This window comes from Narcine bancroftii, chromosome 1, assembly GCF_036971445.1.
Source record: "Narcine bancroftii isolate sNarBan1 chromosome 1, sNarBan1.hap1, whole genome shotgun sequence".
Classification (NCBI taxonomy): domain Eukaryota; kingdom Metazoa; phylum Chordata; class Chondrichthyes; order Torpediniformes; family Narcinidae; genus Narcine; species Narcine bancroftii.
In genome coordinates this window covers 162,929,767-162,953,554 of record NC_091469.1, presented here as the reverse complement: position 1 = coordinate 162,953,554, position 23,788 = coordinate 162,929,767, and the positions used below count along the sequence as shown (strand labels likewise).

The window sequence follows — 23,788 nt, the reverse complement described above, 5'->3', positions numbered from 1 at the left end:
GGAGCGGAGACAACGCTGGTGGAAGCATTCTAGGAGCCGTAGGTGATGCCGGTAGAGGACCCATGATTCGGAGCCGAACAGGAGTGTGGGTATGACAACGGCTCTGTATACGCTTATCTTTGTGAGGTTTTTCAGTTGGTTGTTTTTCCAGACTCTTTTGTGTAGTCTTCCAATAATCAACAAATACATAATAAACTTGATGAAGGCTTGATCCCTTCACAAGGTATGAGGAACGTGTAGGCAGGTGCCCACAGTTGGCCTAGCGGTTAGCGCAACACGTTTACTGCGCCAGTGATCAGGACCGGGGTTCAAATCCCGCACAGTTTGTAAGGAGTGTGTACGTTCTCCCCGCATCTACATGGGTTTTCCCCAGGGGGTCCGGTTTTCTCCCACTGTTCAAAATGTACTGGGGGTCTGTGCTGTATATGGTTATATGGTTGTAAATTGGGCAGCACGGACTCGAGGGCCAAAATGGCCTGTTATCGTGCTGCATGTCTAAATTTAAATTGAAATGAAGGGCTCAAGACCAAAACTTTGTATCTTTATCTTTGCTTTATAAAGGACACAGTTTGACCCGCTGAGCTTCTCCAGCATTGTGCTTTTACTTGAACCTCGGTGCCTGCAGACCATCGTGTTTTACTAGTAGATGGAATGATCTCTCCATCCAGGGGAATGCCGCTCTACTGACCTATGGCGGAGAGACAGGACACTGGAATCTGAAGCCCCGATATATGTCAGGTCTCACTAAGGATTCCCACATTGCTAAGGTTAAGAGTGGCCTTAGCTGTGGAGTCTGAGTAGCTTACATATTCTCCTGCCTCTTAATCAAAATGAACCAGACTAATGTAAAGAAAAGAAAAGAATTACTTTTAAGAATTAAAATCTTTATAAATATATTTAATGAAGTTAAATTCAAGCACTGAACATGCACCAAGTGCTTTTCAATGATGTAAAAATTGAGACCATGAGATATAGGAGCAGATGTAGGCCATTCAGCCCATCAAGTCTGCTCCACAATTAGAATCAACTCTGGGGGAAGTTATAGCACAGTACAGTAAAAGGCCCTTCTGGCCCATGACCCCATGCTACCCAATTACTCCCAATTCACCTACAAGCCCTGATATGTTTCAAACGATGGGAGGAAACCGGAGCCCCCCCAGGAAATCCCATGCTGACATGGGGAGATCGTACCAACTCCTTACAGACAGTGCGGGATTCGAACCCTAGTCCCGATCGCTGGCGCTGTAACAGTGTTGCGATAACCACTACGTTAACTGTGCCAACCTGTGGGCCAGATACAGCACCTTATTTTCAGTCGTTCATTGAACATTCAGGAATCTGATGGCAGCGGGGAAGAAGCTGTCCTTGTGCCACTGAGTGCTCGTCTTCAGGCTCCAGTACCTTTCCCTCGATGGTAGGAGAGTGAAGAGGGCACGGCCTGGGCAGTGGGTGGGCTACATTATAAAGCTGGAGCGTGTCAACTGTATGGAGAGCATTCTGAGAAAGTCGAGGTGTTGGTGCGGTTTCTCGAGTCAGCGTGGTTGGTCCTGGTCTGGTTTACTCTAAGGGCTGTCTCCATTTCGCCACCACTGATGTGGACTGCCTCTCCCCTGAACTCTATGATCAGCACAGGGGTCTTCCAGATGCTGTTCCCTCAGCACCACACTACTTCGCCTCTCCTTCTCTAGTTCGTCTGGTTGTTTGAAACTTGGCCAGTGGCTTTGGTGTCATCACCAAATTTGGAGATGGGTTTGGATTAAGATTTGGTTCACAGGTGTAGAGGAGGGGTCTAATCGGGGAGGAAGGGGTGTAGCACGGTAAAAAACACAAAGCTGGTGAAGTAAAACACGAAAATCTGCAGACACGGTGGCTGACATGAAACAATCAATATGGAAAAGAAGGTATTGTTAATTCCTACCCCTTTGTATAAAAGAATTTCAGCTGGCCATGTTCACTCAGATTCCGGTCGCTTCCAGCACTCCACCTGCACGTGAAGCTCTCCTGTGCTGGCGAGCGGCATTCGAGAAGGGTAGGCCCTGCAGAAGATAATGAGAAAGAAACAAAGTGAGATGTCTGCTGCAGCACAAAGGACAAGGCAAGAAGAACATCAGAGCAAAAGAACTAGGAGCAGGAATTGGCCACCTGTCTCTTCTCCACTGACCTGCCTTTCCCCCATCCTCCTTAGTTCCCCTACGATATAAAAATCTATCCACCATATATAAAAATATATTTACTGAGGTCGCTTCCACTGCTTCAATGGGTAGCAAATTCCACAGATTCACCCCCACCCGCTGGGAAAAGGAGTTCCTCCTCATAGAACATTGCACCACTTCAGCCCTTCTAGTTGGTGCCAAACTATTTTTTTGCCTCAACCCACTGACCAGCACCCAGTCCACAGCCCCCCCATACCCCTCCCATCCATGTACCTGTCTAAGTTCTTCTTCAATGCTAAAATTCACCAGCTAGCAGCTCATTCCACACTTCCACCACTCTCTGTGTGAAGATGTTCCCCCTAAACTTTCCGCTTTCACCCTTAACCCATATCCTCTGGTTTGTACCTCATCCACCCTTAGTGGAAAAAGCCGACCTACATTTACTCTATCGATCTTCCTCATAATTTTAAATACCATCACATCTCCCCTCATTCTTCTACGCTCCAGGGAATAACGTCCTAACCTGTTTAACCTTTCCCATAACTCAGTTCTTGAAGTCCTGGCAACGTCCCAGTAAATCTTCTTTGCATCAGATCACAAGACAAAGGAACAGAAGCAGACCACTCGGCCCATCAAGTCTGTTCTGTAAATCTACACTAAGCTACTCTACACTAGTTCCAATTTCTGGCCTTTTCCCCATATCCCTTGATGCCCTCACTAATGAGATACTTGTCTATTTCTTGTCTAAATATTCCCAGTGATCTGGCTTCCAGTGCTGTATGAGGCAGCGATTTCCACAGATCCATGACCCTCTGGCTAAAAAAGTTCTTCCTAATCTCTGTTATAATTTTGAGACTATGACCCCTTGTCCTCGATTCACCCACCAAGGGAAACATCTTACCCGCATCCACCCTATCTAAACCTTTCAAAATACAAAATGCCTCTACGAGATCTCCTCTCATTCTCCTATACTCCAATGAATACAACCCAAGAGCTGCCAAATGTTCCTCGAGTGCAAGGTTAGCCTTTGCATTCCAGGAATTATCCTAGTAAATCTCCTCTGCACCCTCTCCAACAACATCACATCCTTTCTAAGACAGGGGGCCCAAAACTGCACACAGTTCTCCAAATGAGGCCTCACCAGGGCCCCACGGAGCCTCATCAACACCTCTCTACTCTTGTACATTATTCCTCTTGAACTGAAGGCCAACACAGCATTCGCTTTCTCCACGACCAATCCCACCTGGTCATTAACTTTCAGGTTTCCCTGCACGAGGACACCCAGGTCCCTTTGCACCTCCGAGGCCTGAATTTTCACCCCATCCAAATAGTATTCTGCCTGTTTATTTCCACTGCTAAAGTGTACAACTGTACATTTCTCATCTACCATAATTTTGCCCAGTTTCCTCATCTGTCCTTTTCCTTCTGCAATTTTACACGTTGTTTCTGCACTTCCTACGCTGCCACCTATCTTGGTGTCTATCTTATTGATTTCTTTCCTATAGTTCGGTGACTGAAACTGCACACAATCTTCCAAATTTGGCTTCGCCAACTTTATCATAACATCCCAACTCAATATTTTGATTTATGAAGGCCAATATGCCAAAAGTTCTCTTTACAACCCTGTCCACCTGAGATGCCATTTTCAGGGAATTAGGTATCTGTATTCCCAGATCTCTCTGTTCTACAGTGGAAGGGTGGTCAGTGCCTGAGGGACCTCTCTATGTTTACCACTTTCGATGTCCCTAGGCAATGAAGGAAATTATTGATAATTGCCCACTAACAGTTAGCTTCTTTGAAAAAAAAACCCCAGGATAACTGAATTGAAATTTTACACTGACAAATGTGGAATCTGAATTCAGGCCTGTGCATGTTCAAGTCTTGGCATCCAAGGATGGTAACCACACTGAGGCCCCAACATACCCACACAGTAAAAGCAGATGCATTCAATAATAAAAATGGCGGTGCCTCCAGAGCTACTGTAATGGCAGTACTGCCACTGGTGTGGACCCAGGGAGAGCGGAGAGCATAGACATAGTGCTTCCCCGCCAGGTCCTACTGTCTGGTCCTACTACCAACGGCTCCCGAGGCTTTAAACAGCCTGCTAAAGGAGCTGGTGGTGTTTTATTTAAAATCCCGCAATCATGGGCTCAGTAGGACCAGGCAGAAGGATGGTTCGGCACAGACTAGAAGGGCCAAAAGGGGCCTTTTACGTGCTGTAATGTTCTTATGGTTTGGGTCTGGGCCCAAGATGGCTGCACCTGTGCTTGGCAATGGCCACGAAGGATTGTACACTCCGGGGGAGCAGCGGACCAGTGTGGGGGAGAACACCCTCCATTGAGAGGAGACAACCGCAAGGGCAGTGACCATGGTGGCGGACCAGCCAGGGGCTTCTAAGGCAAAAGGACCCTCACAGGGCGGCGAGGTGTTGTTGACTTGCAGGCCAGGAACCCACACAGGCCATGGGCTGATGGTAACTCACACCACGGGCTGCTGGAGCCCAGCTCATGGGAACCAGGTATCGGAGCTGGGATTCGAGAGGACGTTGAGGGCAAGAAGGGGCCTCGGGCACTGAAGGGCTTCCTGATCTTGTTCAGACCTGGAGCCTTGAGCGGCCGATGGATCGACCTGGAGTCTGTGCGACTGCAGAGGTTGCGGGAGGGCTGGAGGTGAATCCATGGACACTCAGTGACTCTGAAGGGATTTTCTGCTTCTCCTTCTGTAAGGCGCACTGGGCAACTCTTGGTCTGCCTTCTGGAAGGCAGTTTTGTGTAATATTACATTTCAGTTTTACATGCCGATAAATAATATCAGTTAACAGATCTGATTTTTACCATGAATACACTCATTCCCCAGAAAATACCTCACCCATTTTTCTCCATCTGACTCCTGCTCTAACTGACACCCCAGGTCAAGATGCTGGCTCCTGTCTGGAACTGGTTCGTAGATTTATGTTAAAAACCCCCAAATGCTGAGGGAATTCAGCTAGACCTTTCAGCATCTAAAGGAGACACAGATATTTTGTTGACATTTCGGGCCTGAGCCCCTTCTTCAAGGAATTAGCAGAATGAGTCATCAACAGGAAATCTCAGGGAAGTCTCAGAATTCAGACAGTGCTGGCTGGGGAGTTCACTGGACATGGACATGGTGAGGGGAGAGATGAGAATTTATCATGTCTGTGCGAAAGGGAGAAGGACAAAGCTGGGGGAAGAAGTTGGGGGAGGGCGTTTAACAAGCCAGAGAAGTCAATGCTGATGCCATCTGGTTGGAGGGGGCCCAGTCGGATGACGAGGTAATGTTCTTCTAATTTGTAGGCGGTCTCAGTCTGGCCGTGCAAGAGACCACGGTCACCTTGTAGAGACGGCGCTATCGAGTAAAGAGACGTCCACACAGTTTGAGGGCGAATGACTTTATTGGTTTGAATTTGCTGCGTCTCCGTGCTGGCCCACCGGCTTCCGGAAGTGACGTCATTGCGTCACGGTGTCACTCTCCAACCGGCAGGCCTCTACGCGGGAGTGGAGGGCTCCTTAGCCTGTACGCGGCACTAGGCGCAGACTCCTTCCTGTCAGCGAAGGGGAGCCCGCACCACCTTCAACTGGCCGCGTGTTGTGGCAGTTCAGCCCGTTTATTCGCACAGTCGCTTGGCCCGCTACAACCTCATCTTCTGGCTGGGCGCCCTCCAACTGGATGGCATTAACATCGACTTCTCTGGCTTTTGTTTAAATCCCACCCACGCCCCCCCAACTTATTCCTTGTCACTTTCCCCCAGCTCTCTCTCTCCCCCCTTTCCCCGTCTCCTTTTGCACAGACATGATGAATTTTCATAGCTCCCCGAATCGTATCCGATTAACACTTTTTGTTGGTGTCAATTCCTCCCCCAGCCAGCACAGCCTGAATTCTGAGATTTCCTGCTTCTGCCTCATTCTGCTTCTTCCTTGAAGAAGGGCTCAGGCCCAAAGTGTCGGCGATAGATCTTTGTTTCCTACGGATGCTGCGAGACCTGCTGAGTTCCTCCAGCGTTTCGGTGTGTTTTTACTACCATCTTTCACTTAGATTTATGTTGACTGTGACTGGGTAGATCTGATGGTGCAAGATGGTGGAGGCATGAGCACCTTGCAGCGGCTCCTCCGGACAGGTGGCATGAGCACCTTGCAGTGGCTCCTCCGGACAGGTGCACGTTCTGGGTTAAGCTGAGATCCGTGCACAATCAACAATCAGGAGGATTGGACAATTGGAGCTTTGAGGAACACCTAGAATTCAACAACAGGACCGGGGTGCCTCTGTGCGAGGTTCACGGCACAGCTATTGAACTGGCCCACCGCTGCGGAAGCAGGCCCTCCAGTCCTCGATGTCAGCAGCCGAGGGAATGGATGTATTTTGAGGTGCGGCTGGCAGAGTTCAGGAGGCAGTGGCAGAACGACCAGTTTTGGAGCTCGCAGGGACAGGAGTCGGGACTTCCACACAGGCTCCCACGGAGAGCTGTGGCTGTGAGGACTGGAGAAGGTCGCGGAGCTGACGGAGGAGTGCGATGGTGAGGTCGGCTGGGCAGATGACGGGACCACCGGTTGGAGCAGGCACTTCGGAGAGCAGTGTCGGAGGGAGTCGGTGGCAACATTGGCAGCCATGGACACAGTGTGGGGGTTTCCCCTTCTGGACAATGGCTGAACTCTGGTGTCAATTGACTGTATTCATGTCTGTATTAGAAGTAGTGTTCTTTAAGATCTTGCCCGCTACTGTTGTGGTATCAAGCCTGTCGTCTGGCTCCACTGATTGTTGTATTGTAGTCACTGTGCAGTAATGAGGGGGTGGGGGGGTGCGGTTTATAAGTTGATTGGGGTCCTTTGGGAATTTTGTGGTTGCTTTTGTTCTGTTTGGTTTGTCCTTGCTGCAAGCATGCTCAAGATGCACAGCTTTGTGGGCAGTGTGACAGTAAAGAGATATGTTTTTGGGAGATAAATTGGAGCAGGTTTGTTAGAGAGGTCACATACAAACACTTTAAATCAGATCTTATTTGAAATACTGAAGGTCTGCTAATGCTCGACATATCAGCTCCACAGCTTTTGCAAGAGCTTTGAAGAGTGCTCAAGAGACTTCACTAATGGATTGTTGTTTGTGAAAGGCAACAGATGAAAGATCTTGTCGGAGCTGCAGATTGTGGAACTTGCTGTTCTAAGAGGGTCATGTGGTTTTGCAAGCAAAGAGAGTAAGACAGGCTTTCTCTGAGAGAGAGAGAGAGAGAGAGAGAGAGAGAGAGAGTGACACAGAGATCAGTTCTGCAGTGTAACAGTCGGCAAGAACAGCTGGGACTGGAACAGGACAAGCTGACAAGCTTGTGGAAAGTCCCATTTGGAAGACAGCCTGGTCGAAGTCCTTGTGGTTTATGCAAGAGGAGAGGACTGGCTGTCTAATGTTTCACTTGGAATAAGGGAAACAAAAAGAAACTCTGTGGTGACCTGAAAGAAAGAGGTTACCATCTGGAGAACCCTGAGGGGGTTAAGTTTTGTCGGCAAGACACTGAAGTGGCTGGTTAAAAGGAATCAGTTGTGGGTGTCCTGGAACAATGAATCTCTCTCTCAAACCAACAAGACCCTTCCTGAGCAGTAACCTTTCAAGCACCAAACCCTGGTGAACTTTATAAATGTTAAATTCTGTGCACAGTATAAGAATTGCCTGCAACCAGTGAACTTGGAGGAATGAGAAGTGAGATTGGACTTTTCTGAACTTACACACACATTACACACACGTGAGCTTAGAAATAGAAGTGGGTTAAGTTAGATTAGTCAAGTCAATAGTGATAAGTTAAAGTTTGATTCTATTTTCATGTTTAAAGAGAATTAAAGCAACTTTTGTTTAAGTAACCATTGGTCTTGGTGACTATCTATTGCTGCTGGGTTTTGGGGTCCTTTGGGCTCGTAATAGCGGGTAATGTGGTTTGCACCTGGTTGTATGTTTGGTCTGGTGTTCGTACTTGCTGCTTTGCTCACTCGTGATTGCGGCACACTGACTTGCAGTGGCTTCCATGGTTTGCTTAGTGGCATGCATGGGGTGTCTTAGTCTAGTTTTGTTTGTTAGATTGTTTTTGGTTGGGGCTTGTCTCGTATTTATAGTTTCTGTTTCAGAAAATATGGTTTCATTTTTCTGCTTTCAGTGCAAAAATGACAATAAAGTGATTCTGGCTACACACTCAGCAGAATCCCATCCATTTTTTCATCATTTTTAATTAAATTCTGACAGTTTTAGTCAACTTGCACCAGATAAATGTTCATTAATTAAATTTATTTACCTTAAAATTTCTTCTTAATATTGCCAAAGGCTGAAGCCGTCCAAAACAGAGCCTCTTTAATCAGTGAAACATGAAAATCTGCAGAAGGTGTGATTTCAGTTAACACATAGAAATGCTGGAGGAACTCACCAACCATAGTAGGTAAAGTTATATTACCAGCATTTCAGGCCTGAGCCCTTCTTCACGATACAGTAAAACCCCTGCTCTCCCAAATCAAGCAACCAGCAAAAAAGAAAGCACAGAAAATAAATAGGTAAAAAATACAGAAGTCTGATCAGCTCTCCATTCCTGCAACATCCAGTCTGAAGCAACTGGAAACTCGCTTATCTGGCATCTACCAATCCCCATAGGTCAATGCTAGCTGCAGCTCACTGACTTCAGCTCAACATTTAATACGATCATTCCCCAGAGGCTGGTGGAGAAGCTGTCCTTGCTGGGACTCAACACCCCTCTCCGTAACTGTATCTTGGACTTTCTAATGGAAAGTCCACAGTCCGTCTGGGTTGGTAGCAGAACGTGGAGCACTGGCGCAGCCTAGTGCTGTGTGCTCAGCCCGCTCCTGTTCATGTTACTGACCCGCGATTATGTCGCCAGATCCAGCTCTAACAGAGTCATCAAGTTTGCAGATGACACAACAGTCGTCGGCCCCATCAGCAACAATGATGAGTTGCACTACAGAGAAGAAGCAGGTAATCTCGTGACGCGGTGCTAGAGTAACAACCTGAGTTCCAACGTGGACAAGATGAAGGAGATGATCGTGGACTTCAGGAGGACCAGGAACAACCACCCTCCACTACACATCAACAACTCTGTAGTGGAGAGACCAAGTTCATTGGAGTTCACTTAACTAGTGACCTATTGGGGATGGTCAAAATCTCCTCACTTGTCAGGAAGGTGCAGCAGCGACTGCCCTTCCTGAGAAGACTGAAGTGGGCAAGGCTACCGGCCTTTATCATGTCAACCTTCTACAGGAGCCTCTATCGAGACCGTCCTGACTGGCTGCATCACAATGTGGTTGAATTGTTGTACAGCAATGGTTTTCAACCTTTTTCTTTCCACTCACATGTCACCTGAAGTAATTCCTATGCCATAGGTGTTTTGCGAATAGTAAGGGATTGCTTCGGGTGGGATGTGAGAGATAGAAAAGGTTGAGAACTATTGCTCTAGACCCAATTGTTAACGAAATACTTTGCTTGAGAAAAATTGTCATTGGCCCATTTCCTTTGGAGTTATGAAACCGTGCACATAACAAGTCAATGAGGGACGATTAAGACAGTGGTTTTCAAACATTTTCTTTCCACTCACATCCTACTTTAAGCAATCCCTTACTAATCACAGAGCACCAATGACATAGGGATTAGTTAAGGAGGTATGTGAGTGGAAAGAAAACATTTGAAAAACACTGCTGTAAAGAATTAGATCGGGTGTCAATCCACAGGACCATAAGAGTGGCAGAGAGGATCACTGGAGTCTCCCTAGCCCCTCCCACCACCCCTCCCCCCCCCCGCCTCACCAGGATTGGTGTCTGAAGAGGGCGCGCAAAATCATTGAGGACCCCTTCAACCTCGCACACAGCATCTTCCAGCTGCTCCCGTCGGGGAAGAGATCCAGGAGGATCAGAGCCAGCCCCACCAGGCTGGGGAACAGCTTCTTCCCACAGGCAGTGAGATCGCTGAACAACCAAAGGAACTGCTCACACTGACCCTCCGAGATTCTCACTTTTATGAAACAATTTCTATTTATTTATTTATATCGGTGAATACTTGCCTGCATATATATTGTTTATCTGTCATTGTATTATGTTTATTGCATGTTTTGAACACTGATTCATCAGGTTGTACCTGTGAATAATCTTGACTTGACTCAAGGTGCCAGATACCAGGGGTATCCAGATATTCACACCCTTCCTCTCTCATTTCAAACACTTACATGAATGGACTTGTTTAAACCTACTATACTGGATTTATGGCTCATTCACTATATATGCCTTTTCCCCTTTTAATCAGACCAGGCTTCATGGGACAGCAAGGCTGAGTCTTTAAGGACGGGGGGCTTATTCTTGAGCCTTTGACTGAATCAAGCATTGTTTCAAACAGCAGGAGAGAAGTGAAGAGATTTTTGACTATAAACGTGGAGGAACAGACTGTGCCAATTTACTGGGCATGTGACTCGATTGCAGAACAGGAAGGAGAAGCAAACTAAAACCCATCACTGCCAAATCACAGAAAGCATGCATGCAGCCTCATACAGTCCTTCAACCTAGAGAGGCCCTTTGGCTCATCTAATCCATGACAACCCATTCTGGGCTAACCCCCGTCTGCCTACATTGGGTCCGAATCCCTCCAAGTCCACCCGCCCCCCCATCCACGAAACTTTGCTGCATCTACATTTTTTTAGCAACTAGTTCCAGATGTGGACCACCCTCTGAGTGAAAAAAAATTCCTCCAGGGTCCCTCCAAGATCTCTTCCCTCTCACCTTAAACCTTTGCCTGGGATCACCCTGGGAGTCTGAGGGCGGAGATGCGATTGCAGACAGTGCTGAGGGTAAGAAAGGCCTCGGGCGTTGAAGGCTTCCCGATCGTATGGGAGGCTTGGATCTGGATCTCGGGCGGCCGATGGATCAAACAGGAGACTGTGGCTGCAGAGGCTGCGGAAGGGCTAGGGGGCGAATACTACCCCGTAACTCTCTAGTTTTCTTTCATCCATGGGCCTGTCCAAGAGTCTCTTCAATGCCCCTAATGTTTCAGCCTCCACCACCATCCCTGGCAAGGAATTCCAGGCCCCCACAACTCTCTGGGTAAAAAATATTTATCTTTAACATCTCCCCTAAACTTCCCTCCCTTCACCTTGTACACACATCCCCTGATGCTTGCTATTCCTGCCCTGGGAAACGGGCACTGCCTGTCCACCCTATCTATGCCTCAGAATCTTGTAGACCTCTATCAAGTCACCTTTCATCCTTCTACAGTCCAAAGAGAAAAGTCCCAGCTCTACTAACCTTGCCTCATAAGACTTGGTTCCCAATCCAGGCAACATCTGCACCCTCTCCATAGCTTCCACATCCTTCCTGTAATGAGGTGACCAGAACTGAACACAATTCTCCAAGTGTGGTCTCACCAGAGATTTGTAGAGTTGCAACATGAGCTCTCGACTCTTGAACTCAATCCCCCTATTAATTAAGCCCAACATCCCATCGGCCTTAACTATCCTATCAATCTGTGCAGTGACCTTGAGGGATGTATGCATTTGAGCTCCAAGATCCCTCTGTTCATCCACACTCTTAAGTAAGTGACCATTAACCCAATACTCAGCCTTCTGGTTTGTCCTGCCAAAATGCATCACCTCACACTTATCTGGACTCAACTCCATCTCTCTTCCTCAATGACCATCCTGAAGAAGAGTTTCAGCTTGAAAATGTCATCGAACCATAGAACATTTCAGCACAGAAACAGGCCCATTTGGCCCTTCTAGGGTGTGCCAGCCCATTTCCTTTGCCTTGTCCCACTGACCTGCACCCAGTCCATAGCCCTCCACACCTCTCAAGTCCATGTACCTGTCCAAATTCTTCTTAAATGTTAAAATCGAGGAGGAGTCACATGATGGAGTAGTGGCCAGTCAGGGAACTCCAGCCCTCTCCGGAAAAGTTTAAAAAAAATACACAAAACACAAAGGTACAAGAATAAAAATTAAAACAAAGTAAAAGTAAAAGTGGGAAGAAAATGGCAGCGAAGAGAGAAAAGATCGAAAGCAACGGGAAGAAGAGAAGAAAGAACGTCGGAAGAAGAAGGTGAAGGCCTTACCTGTCCGAGGAGGCCCGCCGCGGAGAGAGAAGCCCGCTCCCTAAGGTCGGTGGAAGTCCTGAGCTCGGGACTACAAAAATGGCTCGTGGAGCCGAGTAAAAGTGCGCAACCGTGCATGAAAAAAAAACACACTGACGGGAGGGGGGAACAGCTGCGGAGTCAATCTCCACAGCTGAGAATGACAGCTGCAACACAGCAACAGGAAGAGAACACAGAAAACAACGAGAACAAGAAAGAGAGCAAAAAGAAAACAAGGAAACAACAGATGACCAACCCAGAGGAAGAAGAAGAAGAAGAACATAGAGAAATGGAAGAAGAAGGGAAAGGCAGGACAATGGATATTTTTTTTAAAGAATATATGGAATCAGTAAAAGAATGGCAATTACAAGAATTTAATGAAATAAAAAGAAGAATTAAGAGTGCAGAAGAAAAAATGAATAAAATAGAGATGGTCATATCAGAGATAGGAAAAAGAGTGGACAATGTGGAAGAACGAGAAACAATCGTAGAAATGGAAGTAGAGGACTTAAAAGAGAAATTAGAAGAATCTAATAAAAAAGTTAAAGAGGAACAAGAGCTGTTAGCTCAGAAGATAGATATAATGGAAAACTATAATAGAAGAAATAATATAAAGATAGTGTGCCTTCAGGAAGATGAAGAAGGCAAGAATATGAGAGAATTTATATAGGGTCCTAGGAAGACCAGAATTACAGGAAGAAATGGAAACAGAAAGGGCACATAGAACATTAGCCCCTAAACCACAGCCGCAGCAAAAACCAAGATCCATTTTAGTAAAATTCTTAAGATATACAACATGAGAAAATATATTGGAGAAAGCAATGAAGAAAATAAGAGAAGACAAAAAGCCACTGGAATAAAAGGTCAAAAAATTTTTTTCTATCCAGACATAAGTTTTGAACTCTTGAAGGAGAGAAAGGAGTTTAATACAGCAAAAATGATCCTATGGAAAAAAGGATATAAACTTATGTTAAAGTACCCAGCGGTACTTAAAATAGTTTTTCCAGGGCAGCAAAACAGAATATTCTCAGATCCGGAGGAAGCAAGAAAATTTGCAGAACAACTACAAAACAGACAGAGAGAAGAAGACATATAACGAGAGTAAAAATGACCACGAACTATATGTATGTGTGTATATGGGTATGTATATGTATATATATATAGATGTGTATGTATATATGTGTGTACATGAGTGTATCCGTATTTAGAGGAAAATATATAGAGTATAGATAAGAATTAATAAGGGAATGAAATGGAACAGAGGAAGTAAGGAGGGAATTAAGAGAGTGACCTTTGTTATATATGAAAATTGAAATCTTTTCTGGGGGGGCTGGGTGGGGAGGAGTTACGGTCACTGCAAAATCAGTTCACGCTTGCGAGTGAATTCGCAAATCCAAATGGAGAGGGGAGATGTGGTTGCCCGACAAGGGATAAAGGGCAACTCAGGAGGGGGAGGGGAGAATGGGGTTAAAGAAATTTTAGATAGGAGAATAAGGGAAATGTTTGATGTTTTAGAAATGTTGTCTTATAAAGTGTTCAAAACAAGAAAGCAGAAATGGATAAGAAGGAAAGGTGATGATGAGGAAACGGAAAGGAAAGATAAACAAAGTATGAAATGGCTACGTTGAACTAGATGACTTTAAATCTTAACGGAATACATAACCAAATCAAAAGGAAGAAACTGCTAAATTTACCGAAAAAAGAAAAAATTGATATAGCATTCGTGCAAGAAACACATTTAACTGAAATGGAGCATAAGAAATTAAAGAGAGATTGGGTAGGACATGTAACAGCAGCGTCAAATAATTCAAAAGCTAGAGGAGTAGCTATATTAATCAGTAAAAATGTACCAATTAAAATAGAAGAGGAAATAATAGATCCAGCAGGGAGATATGTAATGATAAAATGTCAGATATATTCGGAGTTTTGGAATTTACTCAATGTATATTTAGATATATTCGGAGTTTTGGAATTTACTCAATGTATATTTACCTAATGAAGAAGATCAAAAATTTATGCAAGATATTTTTTTGAAGATAGCAGACACGCAAAGGAACATATTAATAGGAGGGGATTTCAACCTTAATTTGGATTCAAATATGGATAAAACTGGGAAAAAAATTAACAGAAAGAACAAAGTAACCAAATTTATAATTAAATCGATGCAAGAAATGCAACTTTTGGATATATGGAGGAAACAACACCCAAAGGAAAAGGAATATTCATATTATTCGGTTAGACATAAAACATACTCAAGAATAGACCTATTCCTGTTATCAGCTCGTATGCAAGACAGATTAAGAAAAACAGAATATAAAGCTAGAATATTATCGGACCACTCACCCCTGATATTGACAATAGAGTTAGAGGACATCCCTCCAAGAATGTATAGATGGAGATTAAATTCCATGCTACTTAAAAGGCAGGATTTTAGAGAATTCATTGAAAGACAAATTAAAATGTACTTTGAAATAAATACGGAATCAGTGAAAGATAAGTTTATACTATGGGACGCAATGAAAGCGTTCATCAGAGAGCAAATAATAAGTTATGTAACCAAGATGAAGAAGGACTACAATCAGGAAACAGAGCAGTTGGAAAGGGAAATAGTAAATATAGAAAAAGAATTAGCAATGAAGGAAGACACAACTAAAAGAAGAGAATTGGCAGATAAAAAAATAAAATATGAAACACTACAAACATATAAGGTGGAGAAGAACTTAGTGAAGACAAAACTGAAATATTAGAACTAGGAGAAAAAACGCACAAAATTCTAGCATGGCAGCTTAAGACAGAACAAGCTAAGAGAATGGTATTGGCATCAAGGAAAAAAGACAAACAAATCACATATAATCCAACGGAGATTAATGAAAACTTTAGAGAATTCTATGAACAATTATACCAAACTGAAAACGAAGGGAAGGAAGACAAAATAGATGAATTTTTAACTAAAATTGAACTACCAAAATTACAAATAGAGGAACAAAATAAATTAATAGAACCATTTGAAATAGTAGAAATACAAGAGATAATAAAAAAAACTACTGAATAATAAAACACCAGGAGAGGATGGATTCCCAATAGAATTCTATAAAACATTTAAAGATTTATTAATTCCTCACCTCCTGGAAGTAATCAACCAGATGACAAAACACAAAGCTTACCAGATTCATGTAAAACAGCAATAATTACAGTAATACCAAAGACAGGGAAAGATCCACTCGCACCAGCGTCATATAGACCAATATCTTAACTTAACACAGATTATAAGATAATAGCTAAACTATTAGCAAACAAATTAGCCGACTATGTACCAAAAATAGTAAATCTAGACCAAACCGGATCTATTAAAAAAAGACGAACAACAGGCAATATTTGTAAATTTATTAACTTAATCCATGCAGTAGAAGGGAGTAAAGCGCCAACAGTAGCAGTTGCTTTAGACGCAGAGAAGGCCTTTGACAGAGTGGAATGGAATTATTTATTCAAATTATTACAAAAATTCAGAGAAGTATATTAATTTGATTAAAGCATTATATAAGGGGCCATTGGTGAAAGTGACAGTAAATGGATATTTATCAAAGCAATTTAATTTAAGCAGATCAACAAGGCAGGGGTGCCCACTATCACCCTTATTGTTCGCGTTAGCTATAGCACCACTAGCAGAATTGATAAGAACAGAAAATAAAATAAAAGAGATAAAAATAAAAGACAAGGAATATAAAATCAGTCTATTTGCAGATGACGTTATAATACACTTAACAGAACCAGAATTATCAATAAAAGAATTACATAAGAAATTGAAGGAATATGGAGAAGTGTCGGGTTACAAGATCAACGCAAATAAAAGTGAAGCAATGCCAATGAATAATGCGGATTTCTCAAAATTTAAGAAGGAATCGCCATTCAGATGGCAAATGCAAGCAATAAGATACCTAGGTATACAAATAAATAAAAACCTCGGCCATCTATATAAACTCAATTATTATCCACTAATGAAAAAATTACAGGACGACTTAGAGCATTGGAATGATTTACCACTAACACTAATAGGAAGGATAAACTGTATTAAAATGAACATTTTCCCAAGGATACTATACCTATTTCAGGCATTGCCAATACACTTGACAGAGAAATTCTTCAAGGAGTTAAAGAAAATAATAAGGAAATTTTTATGGAAAGGGGGGAAACCGAGGATAGCACTAGATAAATTAACAGAATGGTATAAACAAGGAGGCTTACAACTGCCAAACTTTAAAAATTATTATAGAGCTGCACAATTAAGATACCTATCAGATTTTTATCAAACAAGGGAAAAGCCAGATTGGACTAGATTAGAACTAGATAAAATAGGGGAGAAGATACCTGAACATATATTATATAAATGGGATGAAAAATTGGTACAACGTAGGAGTTCTCCAGTATTACATCATCTGCTCAATATTTTGAAGAAGATTCATGTAGAAAGGAATAAAACAAATTACCAATTACCAAAACTAACACTGACGCAATATCAGTTAATCCCTTTTACAATAGATAACCTTTTCTTTAGAGAATGGGAGAAAAAAGGGATCAAAAGAATAGAAAATTGTTTTTCGGGAAATAAATTATTATCCTTTGAACAAATGAAGGATAAATATAATATAACTCACGATACAGTGTTGGCATATTACCAATTGAGATCCTACTTGAAGGACAAATTGGGAAGCAGTCTGAGGTTACCAGAGGGAAGTAATTTTGAATATGTGATTACAGACATAATGATAATCAAAAGATTTATAACAAATATGTATATTAAACTACAAGAAAAGGAGAACGAGGAAACAAATGGTTAAATAAAGAAAAATGGGAACAAGATTTAAACATAAAGATAAAGAAGGAAACATGGGAGAAGCTATGCTCTGGAACTATGAGAAATACAATAAACACGAGGTTACGTATGATACAATATAACTGGATACACAGGCTATACATTACACCTCAAAAGTTAAATAAATGGGACCCAACAGTATCTGACAGATGTTTTCGTTGTAAAAAAGAAATGGGAACAACAATTCATGCAATCTGGACATGTGAGAAAGTGGAAAAATTTTGGGAAGATCTAAACCAGATATTAAATAAAATCACAAAAAGCAATATACCAAAAAACCCAGAGATTTTCCTCCAAAGTAATATAAAAAACAAAGAATTTGGACTTGATTTGGATGGTGCACAAAAAAGATTTGTTAGGATAGCCCTAGCCGTAGCAAAAAAATGTATTATGTCAGCCTGGAAATTAGAAGATAACTTGAGAATACAACAATGGTATATAGAAATGAATAAATGTATTCCATTAGAAAAAAATAACATATAATTTAAGAAATAATATTGAAATATTTGAACAAATATGGGAGCCATACATGAAACACAATAGAGAAAACCTACCGGGGACATCTACCACCTAAAATAACGAAAGGAGAAGGAAATGAAAAGAATTGACTCAGTGGAATTTCTTGTTTATTTTTATTGAGTGACAACATTGTTTGACTATTTTAATGTATCTTAGATGGGAGGGGATGTAGGGAGGGTGAGATTGGAAGAGGGAGTGGGGGGAGAAAACGACACTGTATATATTTGAAAAGGAAAATGTATGTATCTTGGTCAATGTGGTTTATGGTGTGAAAAATAAAAAATTTAAAAAAAAGAAATGTTAAAATCGTGCCCTGATTCACCATCTTAGCTGGCAGCTCGTTCCACACCCCCACCACTCTCTGTTTGAAGTAGTTCCCCCTGAACATTTCCCCTTTCACCCTTAACCCATGTCCTCTGGTTTGTATTCCCTCAGTGGGAAAAGCTGACCAACATTTACTCTGTCTGTCCCCCTCATAATTTTAAATGCTGTTGAACCTTTCTTTGTAACTCAGTTCCTGAAGTCTGGGCACATCCCAGTGAATCTTCTCTGCCCTCTCTCTACCTTATTGATATCGTTCCCGTAGTTCGGTGACCAGAACTATACACGATGCTCCAACCATTCTCTTTCTCCCTCGGATGCTCCTTGACCCACTGAGTTCCTCGTGCAGACCGTTTGGCCACAGAGTTGGCTTCTTCAGTCTCCTGGGGTCTCCAAACTGGCAGCCGGCTTTGCTACCCCTACTATCGGAGCAGTTTATCAACAAAATATCTCTGGAATGTAGAAACGGCTGGAAATTATGACATTTATCATCCACCCTCAGAGCTTCTGAAGTTAGAAGAGTCAATAACAATGACATAAAAGAATAGCAGAGTAAAAATTTTAATACAGTATAGCTATTCCTCATCTGGACAATGAAAACTGCTTCGATATCTTCTTCACTAACATGACCCATGAGATGTTGAGCTTCATTCATCGGGGGATTGAGATCAACAGTTGAGAGCTCATGTTGAAACTCTACAAATCTCTGGTGAGACCACACTTAGAGAATTGTGTTCAGTTCTGGTCACCTCATTACAGGAACGATGTAGAAGCTATGGAGAGGGTGCAGAGGAGATTCACCAGGATGTTGCCTGGATTGAAAAACAAGTCTCATGAGGCAAGGTTAGCAGACCTGGGACTTTTCTCTATGGAGCGTAGAAGGATGACAGGAGATTTAATAGAGGTCTACAAGATTCTGAGAGGCATCGATATGGTGGACAGGCAGCAACTGTTTCCCAGGGCAGGAACAGTAAACATCAAAGGATGTTTTTACACAGAGAGTTGTGGGGGCCTGGAATGCCTTGCCAGGGATGGTGGTGGAGGCTGAAACATTAGGGGCATTTAAGAAACTCTTGGACAGGCAGATGGATGGAAGTAAAATAGAGGGTTACAGGGTAGCGAGAGTGTAGTACCTTTAACTAAAGGAATATATGGGTAAGCACACGATCAAGGGCCGAAGGGCCTGTTACTGTGCTGATGTGTTCTATGTTCTCACATTGATCAGAAAATTAAACCAGTTGTTGTACGTGGCCTGATAAATATGCAGCCAACACAACATATGGCTGAGTCAAACATCTCTGAAATGTACAGTGTCCAGTTCTGGTCTCCTTATTTGAGAAAGGATGTACTGGCTATGGAGGCGGTGCAGAGGAGGGTCAGCGCGTTGATTCCAGACATGAGAAGTCTATGAGGAGAGATGGAGTCACCTGGGACTTTACTCATTGAACGTTAGGAAAATAAGATGGGATCTTATAAAAACATATAAAATTATGAAAGGCATAGATGATTGTTTCCATTGGGTGGGGGAAGACCAGAACTGGGGGACGTCGCCTCAAGATTCAGATTCAGGGCAGTAGATTTAGGACGGAGATGAGGTGGAACTGCTTTTCCCAGAGGGAGGTGAATTTGTGGAATTTGCTGCCCGTTGAAGCAGTGGAGGCGACCTCAGTAAATATATTTATGACAAGGTTGGATAGATTTCTACATAGTAGGGAAACTGAGGGATAGGGGGAAAAGGCAGGTTGGTGGAAATGAGCTGATCATCTGATCAGCCGTGATCTCATTGAATGGCGGAGCAGGTTCGATGGGACAGATGGCCGACTCCTGCTCTTATTTCTTATGTTCTTCTCAATAGCCTCGCTGCTCATCTCCCTGTTCAACGCAATGAGGTTGGACAATAAGTTGTGGTTGGTACTTCAAAATATGAATTCAAGTTCATTTATCATCCGATTGTATCAGTACACCATGATGAAACTGCGTTCTCCAGTCCTCAAACACACATACAATATGCACACACACACACACAATACATATACAATGTACATTTCTACAAATATTAAATAAATAAATATTACTGTTAAATGAATGCTATAATAGAGTCTCGGAGGGTCAGTATGAACAGTTCCTTTGGTCGTTCACCATTCTCCCTCCCTTATCTCTTCCCCGACGGGAGGATCAGAGAAAGGTGCTGCGTGCAGAGTGGAAGGGTAGGGGTGGTAGGTGGTGACTAGTGGTCTGAAGTCATGCAGACCAGATCAGGTAAGGAGCCAGATCATGGTGTCAAGTTTATGCTATTGTCATGTGTACCGAGGTGTGGTTAAAAGGTCTGGTTTGATTTTCATCCAGCAAGTTTATCCATGCATATGCCCATAAGGATCATTGAGGGTTACAGGCACACTTGGCTCAACACTATTACAGCACCAGCGACCCGGGTTCAAATCCCGCGCTGTCTGTAAGGAGTTTGTACGTTCTCCCCGTGTCTGTGTGGGTTTTCCCCGGGGGCTCCAGTTTCCTCCCACCATTTAAAATGTACCGGGGGTTATAGATTAATGGAGCAGCAGCAAGCCACTAGGCCCATCGAGTCTGTTCCGTGACTCTACACTAAGCTGAACTATGCTCACACCTCGTTCCAATTTCTGGCCTTTTCCCCATATCCCTTGATACCCTCACTAATGAGATACTTAGCCATTTCCTATTTAAACTCTCCCAATGATCCGTCCTCCACTGCTTTGTGCGGCAGTGAGTTCCACAGATCCACGACCCTCTGGCTAAAGAAGTTCTTTCTCGTCCCTGTTTTAAATGGATAACTTCTAATTTTAAGACGGTGACACCCATCCACCCCACCCACCCCACCCCCCCCCCCCGTGTCCTTGATTAACCGACCAAGGGAAACATCTTATCTACATCCACTCTGTCAAAACCTTTCAATATTTGAAATGCCTCTATGAGATCTCCTCTCATTCTCCTATACTCCAATGAATACAACCCAAGAGTTGCCAAACGCTCCCCATACGTTAGCCCCTGCATTCCGGGAATCATCCTAGTAAATCTCCTCTGCACCCTCTCCAACAACAACACATCCTTTCTAAGACAGGGGGCCCGAAGCTGCACACAGTTCACCAAATGAGGTCTCCCCAGTGCCCCATAGAGCCTCATCAACACCTCTTTACTCTTGTACACTATTCTTCTTGAAATGAAGGCCAACATAGCATTCGCTTTCTTCATTACCAATCCCACCTGGTCATTAACTTTCAGGTTTCCCTGCACGAGGACACCCAGATCCCTTTGCACCTCCGAGGCCTGAATTTTCACCCCATCCAAATAGTATTCTGCCTGTTTGTTACCACTGCCAAAATGTAGATTTAAATGGCCAGAATCATCTTCCACCATGCTGTAAATATTATTTTTAAATAAAATTAAAATAAATTTAAGATCAGTGAGGAGAACATTATTTTGCGAGCATGACATTCTCTCAGTAGTCTGACGGTATCAGGAAAGAAACTACCCTTGAATCATGTCAACGTGAGAGTGGATGGGAGCAGAGCAAATTCGGTCAGGATCAGCATCTCCCTCAACCCCAGGGGGATCGGGTTTTCATGGAATGTTAAAGGGAGGGGCAGGTTTTATTTAGAATCCCGCGACCACGTGGTCTGGGCCCAAGATGGCGGCGCCCATGATCGGTGGGCCACGAGGGGATGCAGATTTCGGGGGAGTGGGGGACTGGGGCAGGGCATCACCCCTGTCTGAGAAAGAGGAGGCAACTCATGGGACAGTGGCCATGGCGGAGGACCAGTGAGAGGCTCTGAGGCTGAAGGACCCACACAGGCGGTGGGTTGCTACTGACTTAATGCGAGGAATGCACGCAGGCTGCTGCAGGCTGTAGTCAAGGTACTACTGTGGGCTGCTGGAGAATGGCTCGAAACTAGCTGAAGGGGCACCAGGAATCGCAACCAGGATGCGAGAGGGTGCCAAGGGAGTCCTGATCATGTGGGAGCTCAGGTCGCTGGTGGTTTGGACTGGACTCTGTGTGGCTGCAGGGGCTGCAGGAGCACTGGAGGCAAATCCACGGACACTTGGTGATTCTGAGGGGACTCTTGTTTTACTTCTCTTTCTCTCTCTGTAAGAGGTGCTTCATGCAATTTCTGCCGATGTCGAATCTGGCTGCCTTACAGCAGATGAATTTTGTGTAATATTACACTGCTTTTATTAAATGACAATAAATTTAATCGATCTTGAATTATGCCTGTTAAATCCGCATCCAAATTATTCACGTACATAGAAACAGCAAGAGTTCCAGCACTGATCCTTGTGGGACACCACAAGTCACAGGTCCCTCTGCACCATAACACTGTTTAGGACCCCTGACGTTTACAGAAGGCAAAATCATGCCCTGGTTTGATTTCCTCTAACGCAGCTCCTTGCATTCTGCAAGTTAAACTGCATCTACCTTTCCTTTTGCCCAGTCCCTAATCAGGTCCAGATCCCACTGTAAACTCAGGTAGCCTTCACTGTCCACAGCAGTCATGACAGCAGGCAGACTTAGCTTGTGTTGTGTGGGAAGGGGATAGTTCGGTGGGTTCAAAGAGCAACAATTCTGGACCCAGGCTGAACACAGGAAGGATCTTTATTAAAACACACATAAGGGGATCATAACACATTAGCGCTCTCAATCATACCACACAGTGTAATCTGTCACATTGGACTTAACACTTCCAATACCAGAATCTGCTTCCACTCATATAAACCCATATAAACCCAGTGTAACCCAGACACATCGGTACCAGTAGTACTCGCAACTGTATAACCACCAAGGATTACAAGACACTACCTGCCGTTCCTTGTCTAATGTGGGCATGGCTCCAATCCCATCTAACCTCCCCGATCCCTACCTAGTGCACACCTTACCAATCACTCCTCCAGCATTATCCACAATTTGCAACCTGGAGTACAGTAGGGTTTGTCTCAGGACCGAAAGAGCTACTCTGCATGGTGGACTTTATGGCACATTGAGCTGGAGGGTCTGGCCCAGGTAATCACTAAGTGATTAAAGGGGCCGATGGTCAGGTGACCCTCCACCATCCCAACAGATTCCAGACAGAGAGATCACGTACTCTTCCACAACTCCCAGCAGATTCCAGATGGAGAGGGTTGTATGTCCCTTCAAAATCCACATTCCCAGCAAGTTCCAGACGGAGAGGTCACGTGACCCTCCATGATCCACATGCCCACCAAGTTCCAGACGGAGAGGTCATGTGACCCCCCCTCTATTCAAATTCCCAGCGGAGAGGTCACATAACCCTCCTCTCTTCAAATTCCACCAGGTTCCAGGCAGAGAGGTCATGTGACCCTACACAATCCATACCACACTTTGGTACAAACATCTGTGTCCAAACCATTTATGTACATTACAAAAAGCCAGAGTCTCAGTCCCGAATCCTGAGATATTCCACTGATCACAGTCCTCCTGTGTGAAAAACTCCCCTCTACATCCACGCTCTGACACCTAGCACTGAGCCATAGTTTTTATTCAGTTGGTCTCCTGTCCACCATGCTCTTACCTTCAGGGGGTGGCCAACCTTTTAATTTTTAATTTAGACAAAGAGCATGGTAACAGGCATTTCGGGCCACGAGTATATACCGGGAGTGCAGGTTAACTGGGCAGCACAGACTCGTGGGCCGAAATGATCTGCTACCGTGCAGTATGTCTAAATTAAAAATTAAAATGTTGGCTGCCCCTGTTCAATACCAACCTACCATGTAGAAGCTCATTCCCCATATTCCATCTGGGCACCCCTCAACCAGATGGCATTAACATTGACAGAGC

The 23,788-nt window shown here is 43.9% G+C and overlaps 1 protein-coding gene across 2 annotated transcripts in view; it reads right to left on the bottom strand.

The window, feature by feature from the left end:
• ghra (growth hormone receptor a) overlaps positions 1-23,788 on the bottom strand; it is a 150,603-nt gene that overhangs the window by 71,138 nt on the left and 55,677 nt on the right. For both annotated transcript variants that reach the window (XM_069884129.1, XM_069884139.1), the window contains exon 2: positions 1,919-2,036. In XM_069884129.1, the coding sequence (XP_069740230.1) occupies positions 1,919-2,036 (118 nt within the window). The remainder of the gene's footprint in view (positions 1-1,918; positions 2,037-23,788) is intronic.